Here is an 11,619-nt window from a genome sequence, read left to right as displayed (position 1 = left end):
AACTTTATAGAAAAGTGTTTCAGAAAAAAAATCACTAAGGCGCTATCTATCAAACTATGTCTTAAACGTTCAAATTTAACGTAAAAAATCGTTGCATGTTGTAAAAATATAAATCTGTCTTTACCTGAACCGTCATTTCCACCTGGTGTAGCAACACGCATGCGAGTTCGTCTTCGAACACGCAGGCGTATTTTGTAGGGGCCACAGGGGCGTGGTTTGTAGTGGCTGCGGCTGCAGCTAGACCTTACTCCAAAATGAAGCTTTTTGTCTTTTTGCTCATTTGTTTACTTTGATTCTGTTTGGGGTTTGTTTTTATTTTATTTATTTATTTGTTGTTGTTTGTACTTCCTGTTCATTATCCTTCTTCTATACGTTGGAATTCAGTCTGTTCTGATACTATCTCATGTTGGTAAAACTGATTCATTGTAGAGATTGCCATAATTGTTGTAGATTAAATTTTGTGCAAAAAAAAAAACTTACTCCAAAATGAAGCAAGCGACACGCCCCCTTCCTGCTCGAAGCCTCGCTTCGTTTGTTCCATCACTACCGGAAACACACCACACAGCTTCCGCTGCTGTGGTTGAGCTCAACCTACAGTTATGATGTCTCCGGTGTTCCCCGCCTTGCCAGCACCTGAAGATGAGAACGGAGGTTTGTGTTTTGCGTTGACGTCCTCGTAGTTGGTTTTGTTATTCCAGTTCGTAACAAAGCTAACGATTGCTAACCAACTTACATTGCAGTTAGCATAGCAGCTAGCATAGAAGAGGAGGTTCGAAATGATTGATACATATCTGAAACTGGATTTCTTCAATTAAATAGCCAGCTTTTCCGTTTACGTTGAACATGTGTCGTTTGTTTAAACATCACTTCCCTGTTTTAGCCCCGAAGAGGGTGGCCTGTCCGCTCCACGGGTGTAAGCGGGCTTACACAGAGATGAGCGTCCTGCAGAATCACATCAAGGACCACGAGATCGCGGCACAGTCCCTCCCAGGTGAGTCCATATCCTGCTTGGTCCATAAAATATCATCTCAGAGCGGGATAAGTCAGAGAGAGAGCCTGGATCATCCTTAGATGATGTCTGATTAGGTTGACCGTGAGTTATTAAAGCCCCCGTGGTCGGGGCAGCTGGCAGTCTGACCCAGGTGGTTCGTGTGTGACAGGAGGTGAGGTGATGTCATCAGGTGAACAAGGTGTCTGCTGTCCACAGGTAAGGTGCTGCTGTGCTCCTCCGCTGGCTGTGGCAGGTCCTTCCCCAACATGCAGAAGCTGATGGAACACATGAGGCATCACCATAAGCCCAACATCTACTTCCAGTGAGTGCTGCTGCTCAGCGTTGCTGTTTTTGTTCTGGTTAACTCCATGAAGCTTCTGCTCCTTCAGGTGTGAGAGCTGTCGCACAAAGCTGCGGTCCTACCGTGGCCTCCTGGCACACCTGCACACCTGTTCCAAAGTGCCCCGAAGCAAATCAAAGGCTACTGAACCAACCCCCCCTCTGTCTGCTGCTGCTGGTCCAAATCTGACCACTAATGCTGCAGAGCAGCAGCCCCCCCACTTAGAGTCAGTTTGTTCAACCCAGCAGGTCTCCGACCCACAGGAGTCCCTCTCTGCTGCTCCTCTGCTGGACTCCGCTGACCCCCCTGTGCTAGGCCCCCCCATCCTGCCTCTCCAGGAGCCTGTCCCCCTCCCTTCGGGCCCCTGTCCCACCCCCTCTCATGACTCTGATACTCCTGAAGCCCAGAGCAGGACCACGGGGCCTTTCCCACCTGCTCTTCACTCTCCTCCTGGCTCCTCCGCTGTCTGGAAGAAGAACCAAGGTGAGACTTTTTCTAGTTTTCTGAAACCGGCTCCCTCCCCTCAGCCTGCTCTGTGGGGCATCCATGTTCTCCTGGTAAGCTCCAGTATTCCCACAATATCTTCATTAACCAGGAGACTGCGCTAGATGACCCTGGTCCTCTTCAGCCTGTCCCTTTGGCTCTTTAGATGAGGTTGAAGAAGGCCATTAAAACCTCAGAACACGACACTAATGTACTACATCTACTGGTCAGAGTTGTCGCTGACAGCAGTTACCTCTCACCGGCCTGTCTGAATAACCGCTGCAACTGTCGCTTTTCTTTAGGGACGTCCTGCAACAGACGTGTCCTCTGGGAACACACTAGGGGGCGCTACACCTGCGTGCAATGTGGACACACGGTGACTAACCGTAAGGAAATGACCCAGCACATCAACAGTCACCACAGCGGCACCAAGGTGGCACGGGACCCAGGAAACAGCTGACGCCGCGGTCCGGGCCCTGGTTTACCGTCAGCTTTTCTGAGAAAGTAAACTTGATAAACATCCTGTTGGGACTCTTGGATATTAGGGACCGACTGCTAAAAGAGTTTCTCCACCCGAAACTGAAATCTTGTCTGTACTTATTTCCCAGAGCTAGATAAGTGGGAGAGAGCAGCCCGGTCATTCTGCTCTCCTTTAGCTTAGCATAAAGCACCGTAATTAAATGATCCAACTAGCATCGTGAGCCCTTCAAATCCCTCCGTAGTGATCCCAGTTCTGCTTGGTGACCTAAATCAGACGGACTGCAGGTGAAAATCATCACAGGCGCCATTTTAGATTGAACCTTACTGCTTTGGCATATCTAGTTTAACGGTGTTTATACTAAGCTAAAGCTAACGGCGTACAGCCAGGTTAATATGGGTGGCCTGTCCCTGTAAAGCTGCCCCAACCCTGAGACCCATCGGCAGGTGTGAGAACCTAAAGGAGCCCACAGAATAAAAGCTTGTTGTTGAAACCTTTACTGGTCCAGATTTATTCAGATTCATCACAAAAAATACAACCTTTTTCTCTTGTACGTGTTGTAAATGCAAAATGTGTTATTAACTGAAAAGATTTCCATTACAAAGGACTGGTCTGCAGCGGCCCAGTAGAAGACCAGTAAGGTTTGTGACTTCTAGGAAAGGAGAATTAGTTACCAACCCGTGTTTTACACAGTCGTGAACAAGAGGAGCACAGCTGGCTCCGTCAGAGGGAGCAGTCTCATCCCGGCATTTACTCCGCTCCTCCACCCGTTACTACACACTACCACATGCAACGTGTCACCACCTTATCTAGCAAACATTAGGGGCGGTCACCCTGTCGTGGTTTCAGACGACAGCACACTGATAAACAGTTGAGTCGACGCTGTCCGCCCCGGGTTCTCCGCAGCTTCGGTTCTGCAGCTTTAACAGAACCTCTTCTGCTCAGATGTGTAAGTCTTTCCTGCAGGAAGCTTCCGAAAAAACACACTGTTGCCTCGGCTCAGGTCACCCTGGAATGAGAGAGAACACGTTGGTCCTTGTGGATCAGACCAACACACACACAGTTCTGTTCTCCTCCAACCAAACACGTGTCCTGAACTAGGAGCTGGTCCTGGGTGTGATGCAGAACCAGAAGATGTAATCCGATTACTGTTTTATGTCCAGGAATGAACCCAACACTCCTGGTTATGTGCGTTATGAGGGACCTGACTGGTTATGAACACACCCCAGAACCAACAGGAACATGGGTGGGATGTAATCTGATTACCTCTCTGCTTAGATGCCTCCAGCAGTCCACCCAGGTGGGATACACAGACGCATAAGGAGGCAAGCCCCCAGCAAGCCTGGCAGGACAACACGAGTGAGTTTTTCAGATTAGACAGACCGGAGTGTATCACCCAACACACACTCACCCGCAGTTGTTGACCGCCATGAGGTTGGACACCAGAACAAAGGGGTATGTGAGCATGCTGGCAAAGAACTGAGGAGAAGGAAGTGATCAGACTAAAGATGCTGCAGAGAAGTGCAGATGTGTGACACTCACCCCTGTCACCGCCTGGGAGCAGTTCTTTATCTCCCCCGTGTGACTCATCTGTAGAGTCAGAGGCATAGCGTTAACACAGAGTGTGTGTGTGTGTGCGTGTGTGTGTGTGTCCCTCTCCCCGATGAGGATCCTAGTCCCAGACCCATGGACAGTAGGTGGGCGGGGCTAGACCCCTCAAAAGGAACGTTTGTAAGTCGGGTGGATTTTGTATGTTTATACTGACACCCACATGTTACAGGTCTGCCCTCTGGAACAGACCGCTGACCGACCCCATCTAGATGCAGCGACTCGTCTGTCCCGATGTCATTCACGTGTCAGTGTGCCTTACTGATTTCATGTCCTCATTGCGTTTCCATCTGAATTCGAGTGGTGTTTTGTTATTGGACTTCTGTGCCAGTCATGGATTGTCCATAATGAACACCATGATCAGACATAAAGGTGTCCATATCTGCTCTTGGCACCAGGATACCTTAGGCCGCAGCTCGATGATCGACTTTGTTGTTTCATCTGACCTGCGGCCGCATGTCTTGGACACTCGGGTGAAGAGAGGGGCGGAGCTGTCAACTGACCACTACCTGGTGGTGAGTTGGCTCCAGGCCCCCACAATGCAGCTCTGAAATTGAGTCAAACCCGGAAGTGAAATAAATTGCAGTTCCACCTTCATCCACTAGGGGCTGGTGTCAGAAACGAGCAAATCCTTATTGACTCCCATGTTAAAAATACCAATTTCACAGCAGAAATAAACATGTTTACAGCCTGGTACCAAAACATGTTTTTGGTTTAAATGATCTAGTTTACACTCTGAGGGGGGTGAATTTTTTTCTCACTCTTCTGTTTAAGTGTATTAAAACCCCAAAATTCTGTATAATGAGCATCAGACCCACGTGACCACAAAGCTAGCTCCGTGGAAAGGCCTCAGTAGAGCCTCGGCCTGGCTTGGAAACTGCTCCGGGATTTTGAGTCTCTGTGTGTGTGTATTCTTTTTTGGATATTTTTTGTGCAATTGTTGGACGAAATGACTTGCTGGGGCATTAATTGCACTAATAGAGCGTCCAAGGAGTCTCCACTTCATTTTTTTCGGTAAGTAAAATTATATTTATGTATTTTAGGTCACTGCCGAGCTGAGCTTAGATTTTAACATGTACTGTTTAACCATGAAATTTAAATGTAATAGAGTAAAACCCAGTGCATTTAACATAATGCTGCACTTTAGAAAATGGGCTGAAATATAACAGAGCCAGGCGCACTGTGCCGTTATCTCCGTCACTGTAAATGAGGGAAAAACAAATTGATCGGATCCTTTTCTGACCTTCCCCACCTACAAAGTTTAATTACAACAATCAAACGTGACAGAGCCTGGATTTGTATTCTGAACAGTCTAAACATGTTTTAAAAAGAAACGTATGACAAACGTGGCACCTGCTCAGTAAAACCACCAACAGGGTGAAAAATATAAAAATATTGTCGGCAGAGACGGGCTACAGCTTCTGGATCCATTTTATATAAATCGTTTTATTGATTATCGTCTTATGAAAGATAACTTTGACTCCCAGTGTTTTCTTTACTGTGGGTAACGGGTAATAATGGCTCTTTGATGGGAACAGGTTGCCGACCCCTGAAATATAACATGTTGGTGGAGCTGGGTTCCGACTATCGGCTTGTGGAGCTCTCGGGAGACCGACGTTTGCCCGTCTATCTCTGTCTGATCGCGCTTTCTGTTAGCTGCGCGGGCTGACGGCTGGTTCTTATGGCAAGCCAGAACCGCCAAAATACGCCACTTCTCCCCGCAGCTCGGCGCATCTCTGTCTGATCGCGGCTTCTGACTGCTGCGCGGGCTGACGGCTTGTGGAGCTCTGGGATGGAAACCTTTCCACCCGGTTCTCCCCAGCGGCAGCTCTGCGCATCTCAGATTGCAGCGGCGCTCGTCTGCTGTGCAGCTGCTGGCTTGTGGAGGTTCCAGAGACCTTGTTATTGGAGTCTATGGAAACCCATTGTCCATATATTTATGTAGATGGTTGGCTCAGATGGTGGGGGAGGATGCTGGTCAGACCAGGCAGGCCCAAACGAATCGCGAGGGTCTGCTGGGAACGTCTCGCAGAGTCTCCTGTCAGAAGGAGCTTCAATTCCCACCTCCGACAGTACTTCGTAAATGTTCCGGCGGGGGGCGACATTGAGTCTGAATGGACCCTGTTCCGTGCCTCCATTGTTGAGGCGGCCCACCGGAGCTGTGGTCGCAGGATCGTCTGTGCCTGTCATGGTGGCAACCCCCTGGTGGACACAGGCGGTTAGGGATGCTGTCAAGCTGAAGAAAGAGTCCTATCAGGTCTTTTTTGCCTGTGGGACTCCAGAGAAAGCTGACGGGTACCAGCAGTCCAAGAGGAACGCGGCTCGGGTGGTCGCCAAGGCAAAAACCCGGGCATGGGAGGAGCTCGGTGAGACCATGGAGCAAGACTTCTGTACGGCTTCGAGGAGATTCTGGTCCACCATACAGCTCCTCAGGAAGGGAGAAAGCAGTGTGCTACCAACACTATAGTGGGGACGGTGTGCTGCTGACCTCAACTCAGGACGTTGTGGATCGGTGGGCAGAATACTTCGAAGACCTCCTCAATCCCACCGACACGTCTTCCAGTGAGGAAGCAGAGTCTGGGGACTTTGGGTTTGCCTCTGAAATCTCTGGTGCTGAGGTCAATGAGGTGGTTAAAAAGCTCCTCTGTGGCAAGGCTCCAGGGGTGGATATGATCCGCCCGGAGTTCCTTAAGGCTTTGGATGTTGTGGGGATGTGTTGGCTGACGCGGCTCTGCAATATCGCGTGGACATCGGGGGCAGTCCCACTGGACTGGCAGACCGTGGTGGTGGTCCCCTTATTTAAAAAGGGGGGCCGCAGGGTGTGTTCCAACTACATGAGGATCACACTCCTGAGCCTTCCTGGTAGGTCTGTTCAGGGGTTCTGAAGAGGAGGGTCCGTCGGATTGTTGAACCTCAGATTCAGGAGGAGCAATGTGGTTTTCGTCCTGGCCGTGGAACACTGGACCAGCTCTATACCCATAGGGGGATCCTGGAGGCTGCATGGGAATTTGCCCAACCAGTCTACACGTGTTTTGTGGATTTGGAGAAGGCGCTTGATCGCGTCCCTCGGGTGGCTCTGTGGGGGGTACTCTGGGAGTATGGGGTACCAGGCTCTCTGATACGGGCTGTTAGGTCCCTGTATGACCGGTGTCAGAGCTTGGTCTGCACTGCCAGCAGTAAGACGGACCCGTTCCCAGTGAGACTTGGACTCCGCCAAGGCTGCCCCTTGTCACCGATTCTGTTCATAACCTTTATGGACAGGATTTCTAGGCACAGCCAAGGTGTGGAGGGCATCCGTTTTGGTGGCCTGAGGATCAGGTCTCTGCTTTTTGCAGATGATGTGGTCCTGTTAGGGCTGGGCGATATGGCAAAAATAGAATATCACGATTTTTCCAATATTTTATCACGATTTCGATTTTATCACGATTTTTTTATCCATGAATAGCATAACTTCAACTGCGTATTAAAGAAGAGAAACATTGAATAAATAAACATTTATTCATATTAGGGATAATCAGCACAGTGCTAACACACTTATATTTTAAACTCACACCAGAGATGATAAAAGCCCTGAGAGAAACAATTACAAAAATCAGTTTTCTCGTTTTTCAAGTTACTTAACATAAATTAAAATCGTAAACATATTTAAAGTGCAAACATGTCAATTGCAAACGTATTGTGCAAACATTAACTTGTTCAAAATACTATGTAGCTCCCAGTTGCTCATGTAGTGGATAGTTAAGCTCAAATACGGCTCTGATGTGCGGCTGGACCAGAGATCGCTTGTGGTAGCAAATAACTACGCATTCTGAATATTTTCTGCAACAAGTCTCTAAATAAAGTAAAATTTTCCAGTGCAGATTGGAGAAAACCCATAGAAGCACTGATTTGATCTCATTTCAGAGAAAAATAGAACAGGTTAGATGCTCCTAATAAATAAAATTACTAACAAACTCAGGAATCTTTCTTTGCTTCACTGTTCTGGTGCTGAAAATATCACTAATGCGGATCAAAGGAGATGCACAGATGAATGCACCTCTTATTATTTGGAGACTACATTTACTGCAGCTGGCAGAGGCAGAGATTGTTTCTATTGATACACGGAGTTTACAGAATCATTTTAAATTGTAATAGGGGAAGACTGCAGGAGGGAGCGGTAAAATACAGGGGGTCCCAGCAAAAACAAGAAACTACGAGTCTGATGAAACCCGTTGGTTTTCCATCAGGCAGTCACGGGGCAGCTCCATCGACCCAGTGACCGAGCTCAGTCCGGTACCGACACCAGCTCGGGTGGACGAGCCGAGGCGGCGTCGTGCTCTGCTTAAGAAGCGGTGTTATTTTCCTGCTTCAGAAGAAGCGTCCAACGTGTTTTTACGCTTTCTCCGAGACATGTCACGTCGCTAAGTTGTTAGCGCCGCGCGCTAAGGAAACCCTGCGTTCCTCTTCGGAACGAAAACCTCGTTGTCGCTCAGCCGCGGCGAAGCCATGTTTGTTCACACACAGGTGAAGGTGAAAACAAGCGGGACACTAATGTATTACTATGACTCACTCTGATTGGTTAAGGGTCAAACAAAGGCGTGTCATTCGCCTAGGGTAAGTTCCCTTTTCATTCAGAGGCAGAAATTCAACAGCAGAGCTGTGAATCGTGATAAAAAGGTCTCTCAAAAATGACAGACCGTCAGATGTGTAGATCGTAAAACGGTCTAAAATCGTCATATCGCCCAGCCCTAGGTCCTGTTGGCTTCATCAGAACGTGATCTTCGGCTTTCGCTAGAGTAGTTCGCAGCCGAGTGTGAAGCAGCTGGGATGAGAATCAATTCCTAAATCTGAGACCATGGTCTTGAGTAAGAAAAGGGTAGAATGCCTTCTCCGGGTCAGGGATGAGGTCCTGCTCCAAGTGGAGGAGTTTAAGTATCTCAGGGTCTTGTTCACGAGTGAGGGAAAACTGGAGCGTGAGATTGATAGATGGATTGGTGCTGCATCTGCAATGATGTGGGCGTTGTACCGGTCTGTCGTGGTGAAGAGAGAGCTGAGTCAGAAGGCAAAGCTCTCGATTTACTGGTCGATCTACGTTCCTACCCTCACCTATGGTCATGAGCTTTGGGTAGTGACCGAAAGAACGAGATCATGGATACAATCGGCCGAAATGAGTTTTCTCCGAAGAGTGGCTGGGCTCTTCCTTAGAGATAGGGTGAGAAGCTCAGTCATTCAAGAGGGGCTCGGAGTAGACCCGCTGCTCCTCCACATCGAAAGGAGCCAGTTGAGGTATCTCGGGCATCTGGTCAGGATGCCTCCTGGACGGCTCCCTGGTGAGGTTTTCCGTGCACGTCCAACTTGGAGGAGACCTAAAGGTAGACCCAGGACACGGTGGAGGGACTATGTCTCTCAACTGGCCAGGGAACACCTTGGGATTACCCCGGAGGAGCTGGCCCAAGTGGCTGGGGAGAGGGAAGTCTGGGCCTCTCGCCTTAGGCTACTGCACCCGCGACCCGACTCCGGATACACGGATGAAAATGGATGGGTGGATGCGTTTCCATCTCAAGACACACACACACACACACACACACACACACACACACACACACCCCCACCCACCCCTGTGGGACACTGAATATACACAGGCAGTGCTACAGCTGGTAAACTTAACCATGTTAACTGGAATGTTGTTAACAGGTGTGATGTCATTCTGATTAGGGACTTCCACGTTAAAAGGGACGCACCGTTAGAACCACAGACTGGTCCCTACCAGCAGCCTCGTTAGGCTCCCACATTAAACAGGGTCTGGAAAACGCACAAGTCATTTTTACAAACGGACTTACAAAGGAAAACTTGTCTTGAAAGGAAAATGTTGCAAATATGTACCAAGTTCCAAGCTGGCGTAAGCCCTAGAGAGGAGTCTGGCACCGCGGCCAGTGCTTGGTATGAGGAGTGCTGTAGCAAAGATGCAACCTGCTGGGTTCCTTATACAGGAAACCTTTTACTGATTGACCTAATGACCTGAACTGTATGACAACTTGTACTGATTTGGCTCCTTGTAAATAAACTGAATTCAAACAAGATGATGAAATGGTGAATAAATGCAACAACTTGACTTTTAAACCCTCACCCATCTCTGGACTGGAAATAACAAACTATATTTTATTTTTATGTCTGCTGCCATCTCTGTGGCTCAACCATGCTAGCTCCTGCTGCAACTACGCTGTGCCACTCAAAGGCAATAAAACGAGCGCCTGGACTTCCGCCTGTTGCCGAGATTACCCGTGAAATGCCACAGAATCAACTGGATTATTTACTTGCAGATTATTCATATGGTACTTTGACCATTGATGGCAGAAGTGTGTGTAGGAGGGGGGTATGATCCTTTTTAATGACAGGTGCTGCAGCTGTAAGCAGCGTTTTTAGGTCACATCAGTTTTTTCTTTTGCTGAGCTTAAAGGGAGACTAGACAGTTTTGGCTTGCTTTTAGCACCCCCTAGTGTCCAATTGTTGAACCCAAACCTATCTCCTTGCTGAGTTTGTCTTTTATCCAACAGCTTAAACGTCTCCCAGCCTTCCAAAGCATCTAGAGAAAGGATTCATCACTAAATTAAACAAATCAGCTGTGTTCATGATCCAAACCTTGCAGGAAATGTGCTGAAAGCAGACTGCAGCACCAGGTATGTCAGCTCAGTTTTTTAATGTCCCAACAAAGCGGCTCGCTATTCTGAAGTTGCAAGTGGAATATTGTGGCCGCCGGAGGCGCTAGAGGCTGGGCGGCCTTTGTAGCACATAGTGGCTCAAGGAAAAGATGTAACAAAATGAAAAAGTAGCAACATGTCCCTTTAAAGAGCAAGTCACCCCCAAATCAAAATTTTCCCTGAAACACTACATAAATGTGTGTCTAATCATGCTGCAGACACGTGTAGTCAATAGTTTTGCACTTTAGTGCATTTTATTAATGTTTATTTTCTGCTTAAAACTGTCAGTGTTGTGCTGTCGTCAGGTAAAAACTCTGCACTGCATTTGAATTTAAAGCTGCCATCGCTATTGGCTAAGAGGTACCCTAGAACGTTAGCAGGTACCATTTGATGTCACAATGTCGTTGTGAGCCTGTGTGTGTGTATTTGTTAGTGGCTCTGCCCTCTCGGTCTGCTAGGCAACAGCATTTGTTGCATTTTTCAAACAGGAAGTGGGAGCGGAGTAAGACTCCGGTAGGGGTAACTTGTTCTTTAAGGAGGGCTTTAGTAAGGATTCTACACAAAGTTTTATAATGAGGCCTACCATTAATATCCAGGAATATTCAGGCACTGCCACTGAAAAATGCATTGATGATGTCACAGACGCCATGGACCAACCAGAAACTAAACTGCGGGTAAAATGTGAGTGTTTACCCTCCTCATAAGAAACCCCCACATCCCCTACGGGTGCGATGCCCATGGTCTCTGGGAAGATCTAAAGTTCTAAACCATTCCAAATGGTCCAAGCTGTTCTAAAGCATCTCAGTTACCCAGATTCCCTGGGAACAGCTGTTTTAATCAACCCAACAGGTGAAAAACAGCAAACATGACACCTTTTGCTCAAATGTAAACAAAAGCAGAGGAATGTTTTTTGGCACAATAATGCCTCTTGTACACATCGACATACATATATGGACAATGGGTTTCCATAGCTCTAATAAAAAGTTTTTGTGCTAAAATGGGAGGTGGCCACCATCGCCATTTTGACCGTGTCACAGGTTCC

The 11,619-nt window shown here is 47.9% G+C and overlaps 2 protein-coding genes across 3 annotated transcripts in view; one reads left to right on the top strand and one right to left on the bottom strand.

The window, feature by feature from the left end:
- The first annotated feature begins 376 nt into the window (after window positions 1–376).
- LOC107395948 (zinc finger protein 414) lies at window positions 377–2,506 on the top strand. The gene is made up of 5 exons (XM_015975416.3): window positions 377–651; window positions 881–991; window positions 1,208–1,313; window positions 1,381–1,814; window positions 2,117–2,506. Exons 1-5 carry the CDS (start codon window positions 600–602, stop codon window positions 2,272–2,274), a joined length of 861 nt encoding a protein of 286 aa, XP_015830902.3. The 5' UTR covers window positions 377–599; the 3' UTR covers window positions 2,275–2,506.
- Window positions 2,507–2,773: 267 nt separating this feature from the next.
- The window catches only part of mtch2 (mitochondrial carrier homolog 2), a 39,928-nt gene continuing 31,082 nt past the window's right edge, over window positions 2,774–11,619 (bottom strand). For both annotated transcript variants that reach the window (XM_054735274.2, XM_054735275.2), the window contains 4 exons: window positions 3,835–3,882; window positions 3,704–3,771; window positions 3,559–3,634; window positions 2,774–3,301 (listed from right to left, as the gene is read on the bottom strand). In XM_054735274.2, the coding sequence (XP_054591249.1) occupies window positions 3,215–3,301; window positions 3,559–3,634; window positions 3,704–3,771; window positions 3,835–3,882 (279 nt within the window). In that variant the 3' untranslated portion in view covers window positions 2,774–3,214. The remainder of the gene's footprint in view (window positions 3,302–3,558; window positions 3,635–3,703; window positions 3,772–3,834; window positions 3,883–11,619) is intronic.

The sequence above is a fragment of the Nothobranchius furzeri genome, chromosome 9 (genome assembly GCF_043380555.1).
Source record: "Nothobranchius furzeri strain GRZ-AD chromosome 9, NfurGRZ-RIMD1, whole genome shotgun sequence".
Taxonomy (NCBI): Eukaryota; Metazoa; Chordata; class Actinopteri; order Cyprinodontiformes; family Nothobranchiidae; genus Nothobranchius; species Nothobranchius furzeri.
This window is presented reverse-complemented; position numbering and strand designations above follow the sequence as displayed.

Excerpts from the sequence above, each read along its gene's own strand:
- LOC107395948 (XM_015975416.3), top strand. The coding sequence starts at position 600 with ATGATGTCTCCGGTGTTCCCCGCCTTGCCAGCACCTGAAGATGAGAAC. Across the intron at positions 652-880 it reads ACCTGAAGATGAGAACGGAG|CCCCGAAGAGGGTGGCCTGT; the intron begins GTTTGTGTTTTG and ends TCCCTGTTTTAG. Across the intron at positions 1,815-2,116 it reads TGTCTGGAAGAAGAACCAAG|GGACGTCCTGCAACAGACGT; the intron begins GTGAGACTTTTT and ends GCTTTTCTTTAG.